Here is an 18,239-nt window from a genome sequence, read left to right as displayed (position 1 = left end):
AAAACCAGCAATCTCTCTCTCCCTGCCCTGTCTATCAGAATCCTTTCGATGCTTGGGCGATGGTAGCTCGCACGAAACCATTGGCACAAGGGACGAGGCACAATAGAGCGGGACGACCGAGTGCCCTTTGTGCGGCCGTCTGCTGGCGCCGTGATTTCTCCACTCGGAGTAGATTGCCCCGAGTCCCGCTGCTCCGAGTCGGCGAAGAGTGTGCCACGATGGCGGAGAGAGAAAGAGCAGAGACGTGGACACTTTCCGCTCTGGAGAAGCCTGCCCGCGTGTGGCATAGCAATTAAGTAAGAGTCCATCGGGTCTCTTCCCTTTTGAGACCTTTTTGTCCAGCCTCCTTGTCGCCTCATCCCATGGGCAAGTGACGAGCGGGTGAGTGAGTTGGTGAGCGAGAGAGAGATAAGGAGAGAATAACAGAAAGACGGATAGGGTAGCACAGGTGTGAGAGAAAGAGTGGTCTCTCCACAACCTCCCTGTATATAACTTACAAAATAAAATTGTTTTCATCATCATCTTCGGGGATAAATGTCGATTTCCCAAGTGTTTGACTAGTGTGTTTTTAACTGAAAATAATGCGCTGATTTGAATGGATCTGCAAGAACTGTGGATACTCGTTGTGTTAACACTGTGTTTAATGTGTTTGGTCAGCAAACAAGAGCATGCAAGTTAGAGTGCCAACCATGGTGGCTGCTTTTCTTTGAGGTCGAAGACTAGGCCACCCACGTGCTTAGATTTGGATGTCCCTTAAGAAACCCTAGGGTGTCAAAATAGCCACCCCAGGTGGCATTCCCACAGCACTACGACGTGACTTCTAATCATATCTCAGTTTAGGCCTGTAATAAATAAAATTTACTTTTTGAAAACGTTTCATCAATTGGAACATGTTTGGTGAACGTGCAGTTTTTTGTTTGTCCTTTGTGTCCCCGTCGAATTCGCACTGCTACACCGTATGTTGAAATGAGTCTTTCAAAATATTTTTTTCACTGAAAGAATTAAACAACAGCCCTTTTTCTCAGAAGTACTTTGTTGTGAACACTTCTCTTACACAACACACCTATTTTCTGCAAAACGTGAAAAAGAAGAGAAACATTCCTTTTATTTCGAGCCACGCGCGTCGCGTCTGGTTTTTCAATTGTCGCCGCGCATCTTACATTTTGGCTCCTGCCCAACACGACACGACTGCGTCATCGACGCAACGCATCGTGTTTGTGCCGACGCCCCAGAAACGAACGAAACGCATCGACCCGAGAAGCGAGCCGACGCTCGAGGCAGAGTCTGTCATCGGCAGATGCAGCTTGGAGAGGCGCAAAACGTACGCTTTTTTTTTTCGCTCGCCATCATCTTCTTCCATGACATGGAAGTTTCCTTGCTCAAATATTCTGTCGCTGGCGCGAGCGTACATGGGCGGCGGTGCATCCCGAGACGGGGCTAGGAAAGGTGGGCGACATATAAAGAAGGGATGTTTGCCCCAGTGTCGCATGTGTCAACAACGCTCTCCAGCACAACCAATCGAGGGAGGGTTTCTTTTCCGTGTCAACCCAAGGAAGCCCAAGGCTAGTGCATTGTGCACTTGGGTAATTCACGTGTTCGTATATTTCGTTTCTTCAACCTCCTGTTATGATTCTCTTCTTGGGAACATTCCGTCCCTACGAGAATTCCAAACGTCTGCTGTTGCTGGGGAGTCGAGGGCAACACTGAAGAGCGACGTTGCGAGCAATGAAATCATGTTTTTTTTCTCTGTCTGTGCGTGTGTTTTCAGTTAATACCTTTCGTAAGGGTTTTTTTGTTTTATTGTTTTATTTTCCTTTTTTTGAGCAATGTTGTTTATTTGTATTGTGCACTGCATACGACAGGCAGTAAACTAACTCTCGTTAAAGTCGATGTGAACAGCTTGCACTGCACGTCGCAAAACATTGATGGATTCTCCTGCCATGACAAAAAACAAGTAAATAAATAAGTAAATAAATAAATAAACAAATAAATGAAATTTACCACAGCCTAGAGAACTTATCGCTGCATATCATAATGTCAATTGTTCATTGTTACAGATTTTACTGATTCGAATACTGGGCTGCATGGCAGGGCTATGATATTGATGTCAGTTTTTTTTTTTTCCAAAATCAAGTGTGAAGCTTCCCACACCGATTTCATGCTTGCTCGCGTCGATTCTAGAACGCTGCTTTTGATTTGTGAAAAGCGTCGTCGTAGTAACTAAACTTTGTAACTTTATAAACTTTAACCTGACTGTAGCGTGGATTGTTGTATGGCCATGCTTAACTAACTTAAGCCCCAAAAGCCTGCAACAAAGAAACTGTATACGCTGATGGTAGGATCCTAAGTGGTAAAAAAAGAAGCACATTCAATGCTCCGTGGTTTCCGAACACGCCAATGCACATAAGCCTGAACAATTATTAAATAGAAAAAAGAATCAGCAGATCTCACGTACCTTGGGAATCGATGTTATGGGAAGCACCCGGATGAAAGGGGACTGCGTTGCAATTTTTTTATTGACCCGAATGTTACAAAATGACGCTAAAGATGTGTACACATATTTGGCATACAGGCATATGTTGAACAGCCTTATATGTTTTATACAATCAACTGTTTACCGTTGCGTGTTGGTGCCAACTGCAACATGGGTATTAGCAACACTAGAAGCGGGAAGCTGAAATACAGCACCTATTCTTGGGCGGACAGCGTAGATTAACTGCAGTGCATGGCACTTAATTATATAATTACGTTAACCCGACGGGACGCCTGTGTCATAGTAGTGTATATGTAATATTTATAAAATATATAGGCAGCAGTGCAAGCACAATTGACGTGTCACCTACATAGGGTATTTGGCGAAAAAATGTTCGAGATCTTTTGTGGCTCTGCGGTGGAACACTTGATTGGCACGCAAAATGTTTGGGTTCAATTACTGCTGGGACCTTGATAATTCTTCTTTGTACTCATTGAAGCAACGCATCCCATCCGAGCTTTTTATTAACGCCCTCGCCTTAAAATTACCATTGTCTGTTCTCGCGGTCCCTGGGCAGATATGAACTGTCAATCACCTGTGGCACATACTCACCCATGCTATACGGGTATGTGCCACACGTGTCTAGTGGAAAGGAGGAGGAGGAGGAATGAAGGAGGGAGGACAGGAAGGTTAGCCATCCAGCGGAAAGGGTTTCACGACGTACGCAATTGCATCGTCACAAATTTCCGATCATGACCGGCGTGTCATGTTTTCGAAACCATCTTACCTTCAAATACTCATTTTTGTTTACTCTAAGTTAAGAAGGAGGTCACGAGAACACCAGGACGTAGGCAGGCAGGCAGGCAGGCAGGCAGGCAGGCAGGCAGGCAGATAGATAGATAGATAGATAGATAGATAGATAGATAGATAGATAGATAGATAGATAGATAGATAGATAGATAGATAGATAGATAGATAGATAGATAGATAGATAGATAGATAGATAGATAGATAGATAGATAGATAGATAGATAGATAGATAGATAGATAGATAGATAGATAGATAGATACGCTAAATGTGCCTACCATGCTCAAGGAAGTGATTCGCATTTAAAAGAAACAGTATCTAAAATACAAGTAACAGCTGGCGGAGCTTTCCTAAGTTTCTTCGCGAAGCCATAATAGAATCAGTGTGACCAACGTGCCATACGGGACGAAAACAAATCCCGCGGATATCATGAATGAGCTTAGCCTGACACCAGGCAGATCTAATGTTGTGGTGTAATATACTTTGAATTAGGTGAAAATGTAGAACGGTTCCGAAAGATCTCATTACAACTGAGCTATTTGCCCAAGTGCCTGGTACTCTCCCGCTACAACCTATCAATTTCGACTGCTGAGTGGCTGTCATTGACTGATGTGTCTCTGCAAAGAGCCCTTTCTGTTCAGGTAGTTTTTCTTCTTTCATGGTGATTGAATCTCTTGAAAGATTAGGTGTTACGTTTCGAAAAATCTAATTACTTAAGTGTACCGCTTGGAGATGCCGATGTTTTCAAATGATATGAATCAAGCTTTTCCACTGCTTACATCAGTACAAATACGAACATTGCAATATTGAAGTTATCGGAATAAACTTTGAATGTAGTCGAGGTTCTGAGCTAAGCACTGTCAAATTTGAAGGAGTTGTTCACCATAGTTACGTTTATTTTGTGTACAACAATACTAAGAGATATAAATGCAACAGGAAATCACTTTACGATAAGCAAAAATACTGCACCACATGAACAGTGAAAATAATTTCACTTACATCGTGATAGTCGAAGAGTACTAGGTGCAGAATCTCAGATGCACCTCGTTCTACGGGAGAAAACGACACATGTCTCAGCTCATAATTAAATGACAGTAGCACGCAGGTCTTGGTGGCGATTGTAGCCTTGGAAGTACTGTACCCAAAGTATGCAGTACCCTTTCTACAAACTGAGCGCACAGTGATTTGAGGTTGCTGGCAAACACGCCATGTGCACCTAACTGTCATTTAGGCGCTGTGATCGTTGATTTGTCTTTTTCAGTCAGCTTGTTAGTCGGGGAACAAGAGTTGAATGTTGTTGTTGTGTCATTCGAACCTCCATATGGCTGCGACATTGGCGCCCCTTCTTCCACCGTAGAATGGTGAACCGAACCTTTGTGTGTGTGTGTTTGGGTTTTTTGGCTGTCTTGTACGTTTTTCGTTACACACTAGTCAACTTGTACGTTTTTCGTTACACACTAGTCAACTTGTACGTTTTTCGTTATACAGGCCACTAGTCAACTTAGGCTATTGGTCAAATAATTGCTTTATATTCATTTTTTTCTTGATGACGATGAAATTTCAATGATTTATTTATTTATTTATTTATTTATTTATTTATTTATTTATTTATTTATTTATTTATTTATTTATTTATTTATTTATGAAACGTGTGTTTGAACTTCTTTACTTCCGCTGTCTTTCTATGCTCCTTGCGTAAAATTTTCCTTCTGCTTTTTCAGGTGTTCCCGGTATCAAGCTTCGCACAATGACAGCTGTCACTGACGAAACCCAAAGTGAGTGGTTGGACTTTATCTCTTCCTCCCTCCATTAGCGCACGAAAACGTTTCGTTTCTAAATGGCCCCCGAAGTTAAAGAGTTTGGCGCATTGACTGAAAACCACCAGCAACAAGCATTACACCATGTGCGGAATTTCTCAGTGTAGACTATAACTCTCAAGCGAACGCGTCTCACTGCCTTTTTGTTATTGTAACACCTATAAATCCTGCTTGAAGATCAGTGACGCTCTTTCTTTATCTTTCTTTTTAAAAGACAGCCGGCAAGTTGATGCTTCTTTTTTTTTATTTCAATGAAACCGATTCCTAGAATAGAGAATTTTTCATGACACTTTCCATAACATCATGATACTAAAATGCCAGTGCTGATGTGAAGCTTTGATTTCTAGAAGGAATTATTTACCACACTGAAAAGTTACTTTTACAAATATTACATTGGACTTACACAAACGGATGCTACCAAAACTAGCTTTTTCATTATATAATTTAATTATAGGTGCCCTTATCTCACTGTTAGGACATTTCCTAATAATTCATATCATGTTTGCGTGACACTCATGTCACACAATGGCTTGTACATTCATGGCATCGGGCTCCGGAGATATTGTTAACATTGACACAAAAAATTACAACAATGGAAGGAGCCAAACTAGGTTTATCGAGAAAGATTATTTTTTCAGAGTGAATATTAAAGTTAAAAGGAAGTTAATTAAAGCTCGCATTTTGTATGCTTTTGTGTCCGATCTCATGTTTCCTGATGTATGCATTGTGTTGAAGCAACCAGTATAGCATTACCTAGATACTCACTTAAGATTCTTAAAAAATATAGGAAGAATAATTACCTTACTCGTTCTTGCGTCTTTTATATTGCAAAGTGTTTGAACCAGTTAGATTCGTAAGAAGTTCTCGCACTTAGGAGACTTTCGTGAATTATCTCCCGGGCTACTTGTTTTGTATTTGTTAATTTTCCCCGATATGCCTATATGGCTGCATTTACGTGTTAATCGCATCCCCGTTGTTTTAAAATGTGTCCCCCCTATACACCGCAACTCCCTCTCGTGTCTCCATAGTTGGATTAAAACAATTTAGTCACCGTACCGCAATCGGTTCAACAGGAATATCAACAGAACTAGAAAACACATAAATAAGAAATACACCGTAGATTTTTTTTATACATGTCGCTACCGTGGCACTTTGCGTGGTATATTACTGCTTTTTTTTAAACATTGAGGACACTTTTCAGAGTGACGCTTATTCAAGTACATTCTTTTGCGTTTGATGAAAATAATATGTTCCAGTGAAGGTATACTTGTTTTTTTAGCCTAATTTATTGTTCTTTAAAATCACAAGCAACGAAATTACAGATACGTCGTTAGCAGTGGTGTGTTCTCGATGGGGAAGCGCCACAAGACCAAAATCGCGTCGACCTATGGCGACACTAGTGTACACCGGAGTACTCGTCGCTGTTTTTTTACATTCGTTTCTTTTATTTTGCCTTGTTATCAGTGAATTGGTGGCTATGTTCAGAGTATCTGCGAATGGATCAGTGCGCATTCGTAAACAACTAAGTCGCCAGTGCTTCTCACTTTAATAATACTTTCTTCAAGCACTTGCTTCATCTAGACCATTTTTTTGTTTGTTTTATTCGAGGATAGATAGTTACGACATTGCCTTGGGGGACACGACTAAAAGCTGAGTAACTGCCTGTTTTAATCGTGCCTCCCCGGCAGCAAAGCAGAAGGAACACATGAGTAAGCACAACAAGCAGAAAATAGAACAGTATGTATCATTCCACATGGTTACCATAATCAAAAAAAAAAAAACTGCGAGTAGAGAGCAAACAAACTTAAAAAGAGTTGTCATTTGAGTGCCTACTGGTTGCTAACATGAGCCATTATCGCAATATAGACAAACCTGGCTTCCAAACAGCTAACCAGAACTTCCGGAACACGGCGCAGCCTAACGCTCACGCATTTCTGGATGTTTAGAGTACATCAAATAATTATCGAATGAAGACAGTAAATTTGAAAAAAAAAAGTTTCAAGAGGCAGCCACACGGGTGGAGTATTGACGTGAGCGTTCAACCCGCGCCGTGTGCGCTGGCAGGCGTACCGCGTCGTACCACGAAATCCTTTCAACCGATATCCGCTCGTACAGGCACACGGCAGCGGCATCGCATTCCACTGCCGCAGCACTTCGGCGCCCAAAAGGCCTCACCAGATGCGGGAAGATCGCCTCTGCGTGTGCACGGCGGCTATATGGAGAGACACTCCGCCCTCCCCGTGCGACCCTGCGCCATCCCACGCGTTTAGCCCTCGCCTTGCTTCGTACAACGTGTGACGCTCTGTGGCGCGGAATAAACACGACTGGCGGCGACACGCCATTGGACACGAACTGCACGCCCGCTCGCTCCGAGCCGTCTCTCTTTTCTGGGTACGCCAGCCACCGTAGCAGCACAGACTCGTACGCACGAACGCTCGCACGGACAAATTCGTGCGCTCAGTGAGTCGCGCTGGTGCTTCTTTTACATCCACGTTTTGTTATCGCCGCCTACCCCAAGGCGACCTCCATGGTATTTGTTATTTGTTTTATTTTATTTTGCTTTTCGTTGGTGTACGACGTAGTGCGCAAGTCGGATGCGCTACGCGCCATCATTGCTTCATCGTTGTGCTTCCGCTGCCGAATATGTATGTGCTATTTCCAGTCGTACTCGGCAGAAGACGTGCAACGCGAACCAGGTCTGCTTACCATCCCTTCGCCTCCCAGTCTCTACTTTTACTCTACAGTATAAAGGGGAAACTGTGTATATGAGAACCAGAGAGCTGAGCCGGAGAATAGCGCGTGATGTTGCGTTGCACTGCAGAAGTCTCGCTTACAATCTTGCGCCACGTGTTCCAAGTTCTTCCTTCCTGCGCACACCAATCATATTCGTTTGCTACACTGCTAGTTTCTCTTAGCGTATGCTAAAAGCAAGAAAACGCATCCGATAAGATATACAAAAGACGACAGCTGTTGTTGCACGTGAAAAGCTATCGAAGTCTCTTGAACAACTTTCTTCGACGAAGCGTTGAATGAACAACTGGAATTTTTTTTCAGTTTATTTCCGTATAGTTCGTTATTTTGCGCCCCGTTGATAACGCTCGAGTAGTGCTTGTAATCGACCGCTGTATGCGATGCGTTTTTGAATGCTGCACCATGACGCATTACAGATAAGTCGTTTAGCAGTGGTGTGATCTCGATGGGGAAACGCTTGTTACATGGCCGTACACGTGATGCGTGACTGGTCATGTCATTTCATCGTATGTTTTTATTTTTTTGGTTTAGAGAGGTTCGTATCACACGTGTTTATCGATACTTATTTCATCTTAGGTGAACGTGGAACAGGAAATACAGTGCAACTTGAAAGAAAGAAACAAACAACCACTGAGACAAAGTGCGCAGCAAAAGGCCCGTGTGCTCAGATTTGGGTGCACGTTAAAGAACCCCAGGTGGTCAAAATTTCCGGAGTCCTCCACTACGGCGTCTCTCAAAATCATATGGTGGTTTTGGGACGTTAAACCCCACAAATCAAGTGCGCAGCGAATATTCACCGGCTATAGCAAACGCAACAAACAATAAGCACTTCAAACGCACCAATGATTCGCTACATAAAGATCAACTAGTTTATTATGTGTGACAACACGCATACTCCTTTTTATAAGCAAATACTTGAAACTTCTTGACGGCGAAGTATTGTATAGTCAGCATAATGTTTGCAATGTTGCTGGAAGGAGAAACTATATGTGCATGTATCCCCAACAAGATCTTGGCCTTAGCTACCCAGTAAAAAAACACACCAGCGAATGAAAATGTCGGTTGTTGATTCAATGTAGGAAGTAGTAGCATATATCACGCAAGAGAAAGAGCCGTAATGATTTTGGCGCTAACACATAGGCACACGGGCAATATAATGTTGAACATAAACTTAATGTACAATCTGCACACACGTTTTTTTTTTTTTTGAGTGCACGTGCGTTTTTTTGTTTTTTTCTCTATCTAACCCCTCTTTCTTGCCCCTACTTCTCCGCCCCGAGCGCTGGGTAGCAAACCAGATGCCAATATCTGGTTAACCTCCCGGCCTTTCCTTTCTCACTCTTTCTCTCTCTCTCTCTCTCTGCACACACGAGATGAGGTCGACAGGCTACTTCACCGTTTTAAACACTCCCATAACGAGCCCGCGTCGACGTAAGTCAAGGCTACGCTTAAAGTTTCCACGTATGTCAGTATACGACTTCATACATATGTCGAGTTTGAATGGGTTGTCACAGCTGGGTGCTGATCGATCCACCGAGGCAGGTTAAAAGCGTTCACGCACGTGCCGACGCGGTCGGCGCGGAATGCCGTCGGGGACGATGAAAGGCATGGCATTAACGAAGATTCCCTCGATGACGGCTGCACAAAAGGGGGGCATAGCAATTGCACACGCCCGTCGAAAAGAGTCTGGCGCAATTTTAACCGTTTCCATCGCCTCGGCATTTTCGCTCCGCATTTTCCGCTCCTTTGAGAGGTTTTTTTTTTAATCGATACCGTTCCCAGCGCGGTTCCACGTAAGCCGTCGGCACAGTGGATCGAAACTGTCACAGTCGCCGCGTGCGAGGTTTGAGAATTTTGAGATCCGAAGAGGATGGGCCACGGCATACACCGGATAACCTGTAAGCCGTCCTTAAATGCCCGAGTATTTGATTGCCCTTGTTTTCCCTTGTTTGCCGTACGGTTACGTCCTGTCCAATTTGGCTCCTTTGTTAAAGGCAAACCGGATGGTGCGGGTGGTGACCGCTGCCATCCAGTATTTCAGGGCAGTTATAGGGTCACCATTTCATTTGGGCACAGTGTTACATTCCTTCCAAATTCGTCAGAAGCTAGTGCACTGTATGAAATGGGTTTGTTCGTATGCAGAACGGTGCATGTATCTTGCAGGTGACGGCTGGCAATTCCGTTTGCTAACCAAAGACAAACACACGCCCACGTTCAGACGCCTAAATAATAATTAAGGACGTGGAAGTACCAGAGTACCTTTACTGATATTTCTATATGATGTAGCTGAAGCAACAACTAAAAAAGGACCATGTCGAATACTGCAGGAAGTCCCCTTAGTGACACCGACGGCCATCATCTGTTTCTATTGAAAATGATAAAAAATAATATGAAATCCCATTTGGCTCTCTTTTTGTTCGTACTGACACATGCCTACATAGATGCATTACGCATGTGTATTTTACCCTGTGTGAGTTTTCCCCGATGCGCGGGAAAACCGACGTATAAGTGAGCATGTAATTTGGTCAAAGAAATAAGCACCGTGCCCTTATAAGACGTTATATACACAAGGTAGTGGTGTCGGCGCTAGTGGTGTCCTTTCTGTCTTATCGTCTGTCCCTGTTTTTGGTGCTGTGTATTTCTTCCGTAACACGTTATGTTCTACGCGTTTGAAATTTTCACCGCTAGAAGCCCACACTGCACGTCTTGAACAATCAGGAGAAACTGGAGCTGGGATGTCTATAGGCGCTCCTCATAAAGCTGCAGTTACTTTCGACGGAACAGGAGTTCTTGTGAAAATTGCCCCCCCCCCCCCCCCCAAAAAAAAAAAATGGCGGTTCTCTGGCAAGTTTCCTAGTTTTTCATGACACACTAAGCATTCCTGTAGATATTTTTCTAGCCTCGAATGTTCACACTTCAGTGAAAAAGAAAAAAAAATGAAAGGGAGGGAGTATAGACTTATGAATACTTCATAAGCTTGAAAGTTTTGGTGTGAAGCGAACTTTTAAGGTGTGATCACTATTCAGAGAGATATAAATATAAAAAAATAAGCAATGGAAGAGCGCAGAGTAGGAAGTCGGTATGGTTCGTGTGTATTGATTTTCTGAAGTAAAACAGTGCTAAAAAAGAAAAACGCACACGAGGAAAAGGAGGCAAGGCACATGGTGTTGTCAACGTCATTTGTATTTTGTCGTTTTTCTTGTGTATCTTTTTTTATTTGCCATTTTCCATCAGAAAATCAAAACGGCAACGACGTGGCACTATTTACTTATTATTCCTCTTATCAGATCAGTGTCGTTTTGCTCTGATGCATGCCCGCTGTGTAAGCCATTGGTGATCTCACAGTGTTTCGTCCATATCTTCTTGCTGCTCCAACACAGGAAGTGCGGTCGCTGTCGACGCCTTCGAGCATTACTCGTTTACGAGGCGAGAGCGAGGTTTGTACAAGCTGGATGATTGCTCAACCCTTAGCAACTCCTTTCTACTTTAGTCATAGTCGTAGCGATAGCCAGTCCATGCTCACGCTTCTTTCTATCTCTCTTCCTCTTTACTTTTACTGCATTCCCTCTTTCATTCAATGTTTTTCTCTCTTTCGTGGTAATTTCAGCGATTAGTTTCTGATTATCACTAGAAACCTGAAAATGTTTCTCCTCTTCTTCTTCTCTTCGCTCTTTCACGCTTCGAATGCACTTTCTACATTGCTGACTCTTTCAAGCACCTCGCTATTCTTGCACTTGGTATATGCACGTTGGAGTTATGTTTTGTTAAGCATTATTTTGCACTTCTTCGCAATAGTATTTCCACTTTCTTCTGCATGATTTTTGACACTGATTCATGATGTCTGCAACGGCCAGTGCGCTAATGAAAGAGGCTGCTATAGGCGAATTTGTTACTGCCTTCCTAATGATGGCAATGGCAAAAGGTAATTAATATGCTCCTAAAAGTGCTTGGAGAGTTTCAAGCAACTATCTGCTTCATTATAACAATTGTTGCCGACTCGCTTTTGCAATTGATTTTCATTCTCTTACTTACAGGTACTTTCATTCTTATAACTTCCTCAAATGCCTGGTTAACCTCCCTGCCTTCCCTCTTGTTGTTTACCCCCCCCCCCCCCCTAGTCTATGCGAAGCAGTGTTCTAGTAATATTCGCAAGGTTCCTTCTCGTGACATCCCAATCGCCATCATTCCGATATGATAAATGGTATTCAAGTAATGTTTAAGCGAAAATATTTTAAACGCAGGTGTACTGTCAAAGACGAATAATAGTCTACATTTTCAAGTAAATGTTGCAATTTACTAACATCATTATGCACATTTTCACTTCTTTGTCTCAATACTTAGCTAAAAGCCTGTTTCACCTGGAAGGAATGATTATTTTTTTTTTCAAGGCTTGAAACATTCGCTAAGCACCGTGGTGCAAAAAAGACACAGTGATGAATCAAGACTACAAGTTCTCGTCCACGTCGTCTTGTTTTGTCCTTGTGTCTTTGGTGCACTGTTGTCGATGCATTAACAAGCCAAGCTTGCCACTTCAATCGAAATTTCAAACCGTTTTTCTCCAGTACTATACTGAACGCAACGTCCATTCCACGGCCGCCGCTGCTGTCGGAAAAGTGAGAGCAGCGTAGTTATATGCAGTGCGCCTATAGGCTAAGATTGGAAGGAGCACTGAGTAAGCAAGATAAAGTTAGCAAGTTAAGATATTGCTTGCTGCCCATGCATATATATAGAAAAAAAACAGTAAAATCGGGGCAGTACTTCCGGTTACGTTGGTATGAAACAGAACAAGTATTCATGCTTCCGCTGCTTCGTGGCTAGCTCGTACAACAGCACCCGCTTGAGAAAAATGTCTTCCCGTCTCTCTCAAAAGCCCTGCAGAAAGGTGCCGGGCACTCCCACACCACGTTTGGGGTCATTTGGAATCCAACGGCGTCGAGCGAAAAGTCCCCCCGATCGCCTGAACGACACGCGTCATTGAATCACGTGGTCGACCGAACCACCCAGCGCTTGGTCGGCACGGTATGTAACGGGCGCCCAGAAAATTGACACTCCTCGGTCGTGTAAAAAGACGACGTTCGAGCCTCGGTTCGCGCCGCGTCGGCGCCCTGGTTTTCCCACCCGTGAACTCCCGTCTCATTTACTGCACACGTGGACTCCATTTCGTGCGCCCAAGAGCTCACCCGTGTACAGCTACGCGCTGCCGCTACAACCTTGGGAGACACCATTTATTTAGCCCGTGACGTGCGCTCCGCCCGCATGGAAGGCTAAGAAAGTTTTCTTCGCGTAGCACCGAGAGGTGAGTGTTCAAATGAAAAGAGCTCGACTTGTGAATACAAACGGAGACGCTCCGTGCGTTCCAGGTCGTTTTATTCAACGCTGGGGTCCACGTAAAAGGATTCTTGCAGAAATGAAAGCGCTTACTGATGTGTGCCCGTCAGAAACGCCGAGCGCTGTTCAACAATATGACGTACAAAACTGCGCTAAAGGCGTATATTTTCTCTGCGTATAGTTTTCGTATTTTTTTTTTGTGCCGGTGTTTGGTGCTTCTATATATTTTATTTTTATTTATGTGGCACCATTCATCAAGAACAGGGTCGGCTTTATAACTGCATATGAATAGATGAATCATTACTAATAAATATTCTTGCGTACTATTACGTAATTGTCAACACATATACCAATCAAGACATTTATTATTATTTGGGACATCCGGAAATGTCATCATGGTATTCTGCTTCGTTAAAATACTTATATGCTTACAATGAAAGCTTGATCTGTCTCGTATTAGCCCGGAATGAAAAAAATGAGCGAAAGAAGAGATAAAGAAGGATGGGGGTGGAGGTTTGGCGAATGGTAAATCCAAATTTCGCCACTTCTGGTCCACATCATTTTCCTGCCCATATCACTGCACGACAATATCTAGAAAACAAAGGTGGATAGGTAGTGCAGGAGCAACTGCTCTTTTGCTGAACCTGCAATGGTTTAGGCCTGAGTGAGAATCAAATATTGATAACTTGCGCCAGAAGCGTTTTCCCTGTTGCTTGTTCGTTCGCATTAGCGTACGTAAATTGTTACTAAAAGGGCTGTGCAACGCTTTTCCAAGTAGCCATAGAATGAATTTAGTAAAAGAGCTTATAGCCTGACGGAGTGATCACCGCAAAAAAGTTTGGAATCTGTCCAGTACGAGCGGAGTTACCAATATTTGTCGCACGCTGTAGTTGCTTTCCCCCTTGTCCCGTCTCGACGAACTGCTAGAGAGAGAGAGAATAAAATGAAGGAAAGGCAAGGAGGTTAACTAGAAATTGGAGAATCTGGTTTGCTACCCTGCACTAAGGGAAGGGAGAATGGGGAAGAAAGATGGGAAAGAAAGCGAAGAGCGAAATAGATGCGCAAAAAAGAAAAAAAAAATGTGAGCTCGGGTGCTATAGCCTATACGATAGGCCACTACCACGCAAAAAGCGCTAGAATCTATCTATCTATCTATCTATCTATCTATCTATCTATCTATCTATCTATCTATCTATCTATCTATCTATCTATCTATCTATCTATCTATCTATCTATCTATCTATCTATCTATCTATCTATCTATCTATCTATCTATCTATCTATCTATCTATCTATCTATTGAATCTCTCGGTTCTGAAGTACGTCATGGTAGTAAACAATATGCCAAATCATTTTTTGACACTTATGCGGAGACGATGAAACGGTTAAGAGGTCGTTCTGGTGACTCACCTCCACTGATAATAAGTTAGCTTAATCATCACAGCCTTTTCACTTGAGACAAGAAGATAATTTCTGTAACCCGAGTGAGCAACGTAACATGCTTAGTATAACGTAACAGGACAGCAAGAACGACAGCAAATGCTCTTTATGTTATATATATATATATATATATATATATATATATATATATATATATATATATATATATATATATATATATATATATATATATACACGAGAATGACCATCCGTTAAACTTCGTTTGCTATTCAGCGCGATCATTTCCGTCAGCCGAGTGCATTTCAAGGCATGCGATCACGTTGCCCACCCCCTCTACATTTTGCCCGGTGTCAAGCCGATCTCGGGCGACTTTCGTCACTTTGCGTGCAGCTTGTCAAAGCCTCGCCCGCGAATTCCGCGCACGTCCTTGCCGCGGTTGTGTCGGGAATCGCGTATCGGGAACGAATGATGTAGTTTCCACGCAACGGCTGCGAAAAGTCTCTTCTTTTTTTCTTTTTTCTCCCCCGAGATGCAAGCTACAGACATGGCGAGAGAGCGGCGCGAGCCAGCCCTCAAGCTCTCCTGGCTTCGAAGAGTGCAAATGAAGGCAGAAAGTAGAGGGAAAGAGAAGTCCACGAATGTTCAAGTTGAGCCGTGCTCTGGCCCTCGGTTGCAAAGCGGTGAAAAGGCGTGACAACGCGGGCAGCCGTGCCAAATCAACGCCGCGTCACGTTTGCATTCAGGGTGCAACAACGGGATCTCCCGGTAGGCTTTGTTTTAGCCAGTCGCACGTCGTCTGGTTTTCCTTCGCTTCGTGAACGCTGTCCCTCCTCTTCTCGCGTTTCTCGTGCTTCCGCAACCCAGCGCCGATCTCTCCGTACCAGACTTTTCGCGTATCTGCCTCCCTGCTTGCGCGCTTGTTTGTGGTCTCGTTTTCCTGGGCCACGGCGTATAGGGAACGTGTCTCACGTTCTCTTTACGAATGACAGCGGGTGGCTAGAGATAAAATAAGCTAAAGAAACACGGTTCAGAGAATGTGTGACTTACGCTATTGTGTAGCAGAACGTAACCTGTCGGGGCGTGCCTAAAAACAAACAAACCCAGAATTTAGAAACATGTTAGTCCAGCCTAACGTTTATTTCTTGCCTCATGGTATTCACTCGATATCATTTTTTTTTTGCTTGGCCAGAATGGGGTGAAAAAACGAATTTTCAATGCGATATATTCACCCGAAGAGACATTCTCGAAGCCTTACCGATTAATTTTGGTTATAATAACGTCATTTATGAAATCAATACAGTTGTATATACTGAGACTGCTTCCGGTCGGGCAATTGTGTAATGGCATTGGATAACTGTTCAAACCACACTTTTATAGAAACAAGTGTACTTTACTTAAAGAACGCAGATAAAGTGTGGTTTGGAATGCTCAGGATAAAGGTAAATTTGATCGGACGCATGCTTGTAACAACACAATATGTTTTCGTTTCATATCACGCACATTACGTGAAATTAAGGCTTTCCGTTAGCCACAGAAGATTATGTTGGGAGAGACAACGGGAGTTAGGGGTGGCATAGTCAGAGACAAATATGGGGGGGGGGGGGGTGCTAGTATTGAATTCTATAAAGAAGTCGATATAGAAACTGTGCAGGACGGGAACTTCCAGGTGAGTACTGCCAGTCTACGGTGCATTGCACCCTTAAATATCCCTTTAGCGGCGGGTGTCTACGTTTGTGTATATGAACGTGTTTGTGATAGTTGTGTCATATTGTGATCAAGAAAGGACAAGATGCATTGTTGCCTAAATAAATTGAACCCTCTGCATAGTAAGTACGACTTCACTTAAGCTGAACGAGCAACGCATGACTGTAGCTATTCACTTCAGTGAAGACACTATACGATGTGCGACGCGTCGTTCGACGTGCCACGTTCGAGTACCCACATCAAAAGTAGCATTCTTCTTTTTGCGAAATAAACCAAATCAGAATATCATAAACACACTTATTCCACACCTATTATTTGATTATTTTATGCCCAAAAGAAACATGACTCACTTCATAATGATTAGGTGTTTAAAAACAAGCAAACATTATTCATTGCTTCAACCCACACAAAACAACTCACCCCTTCATATTCTTTCTTGAAATGTAATAATTATTGCCTTAGAGAGATATTATGTGAATTTCGCAGCTTCGCCTGAAATTCAAAGAACATCAGAATTCGCCGCGCCCCGGGGGTGGGGGGGGGGGTATAAAGGGAACTGTAATTGCAGCCTTAGTGTTATATAAATTTATCCCTACACGCAGTGGTTCCTCGTCTGACGGCTGTGGTGGAAGGCGCCGTCGAGTTACCCTGCAACCTATCGGTGCCTGCGTCCAACCACGACCGGGACAACGTAACGCTGGTGCTCTGGTCCAAGTCAGGGGTTCACGGGCCCCTCTACAGCGTAGACGCCCGCAACTCGCCGCTGGAACGGGCCAAACATTTCCCCAGCCCAGACCTCGGCGGGCGGTACGACTTCAACACGAGCTCGCTACCGACGGCGCTGCTTCGCATAGATCCCGTCAGACCGGAAGATGCCGGCGAGTTCAAGTGTCGCGTGGACTTTCGGTGGGCGAGGACGCACACGTATGGCGTGGCCCTGGAAGTGATAGGTTCGTGTCGTTGTTAGTCTTATGAAGAATTCCACCGATATATGCTACTTAGCAGAATAAAAAAGTGATTTTAGTTGCGATGAATGATCGGGTGTGGGTGCAACGACTGCTTACTTCGTACGTCTGCTTTACTTTGCTTCGTGTGTCAGAAATATACTTTTCTGTATAGTAGCCACAAAACACTTCGCGCGTGTAATATATATGTCCACGTTTTGCATTGAAAGTTGCTATACCGGGAGTTTCAAGTGTGCCCACACTTCCTTCAAAATGCATATAAAGAAAAAAGGAGATTGGGTCGTTACTTTCATGATTACTTTTTCTATGACAGCAGAAATTTGTCATTGAGAAGACTTACTGCCAGATGGAATAGGAAGATCGAAGATTTTTTTTGGAGAGCCCATTGAGCCTTTTAGACTTGCAAAAAATAGCCTCTTTATTTTTTTTTTGCTTTGTAACGTAAATCTGCCATGTTCATGTGTCTGCATGCACGCGCACATTTCTCTGTAAACATTGTACTGCTAGAGCACCAAAAAACGCACAAGAATAGCTTTTATTACGTTGCTTTCTGTCTGTTACTAATAAAACAGTTGAAGCTAACGTATGTCCACGAAAACTGGAATGCTCTTGGCGCTTCCCTCCTCCTTCTGACCCTGCACAGTGCCGCCCAAGAAAGCCATAATCACCGACGAGTCTGGCAAGGTTCTACAAGACGTCATTGGGCCATACGACGAAGGGGCTCCTCTTAAGCTGGCCTGTGAGACGAGAGGAGGTTAGATCGAATTTCGTGTATAAGTTCGAATGATATTGAGTGAAAGCTTCTGCAGAGGAAAAAAACAATGGAACCCCGTAGTTTCGAACTCACTGCGTTGAGTCCAGGAAGCTTTCTTCCCATTAAGGCTATTAACACTAACTTTTGGCTTAGGGCAAGTGCTAGCTCAATGTGATACTTCTAGGAGCCAGAAGGTAGCACCTAGTGACTGTTTTAAGCAGTTACAGAAAACTTTATT

General features: G+C 43.5%; 1 protein-coding gene across 2 annotated transcripts in view; it reads left to right on the top strand.

Moving 5' to 3' along the window:
• Nucleotides 1-18,239, top strand: part of LOC119171377 (neural cell adhesion molecule 2-like) — a 265,702-nt gene that overhangs the window by 210,465 nt on the left and 36,998 nt on the right. For both annotated transcript variants that reach the window (XM_075892101.1, XM_075892102.1), the window contains exons 6-8: nucleotides 5,003-5,056; nucleotides 16,885-17,232; nucleotides 17,891-18,001. In XM_075892101.1, coding sequence (XP_075748216.1) covers nucleotides 5,003-5,056; nucleotides 16,885-17,232; nucleotides 17,891-18,001 — 513 coding nt within the window. The remainder of the gene's footprint in view (nucleotides 1-5,002; nucleotides 5,057-16,884; nucleotides 17,233-17,890; nucleotides 18,002-18,239) is intronic.

Source organism: Rhipicephalus microplus, chromosome 4, assembly GCF_043290135.1.
Source record: "Rhipicephalus microplus isolate Deutch F79 chromosome 4, USDA_Rmic, whole genome shotgun sequence".
Taxonomy (NCBI): Eukaryota; Metazoa; Arthropoda; class Arachnida; order Ixodida; family Ixodidae; genus Rhipicephalus; species Rhipicephalus microplus.
The sequence above is the reverse complement of the archived record's forward strand: the minus strand, read 5'-3'. Positions and strand labels throughout refer to the sequence as shown.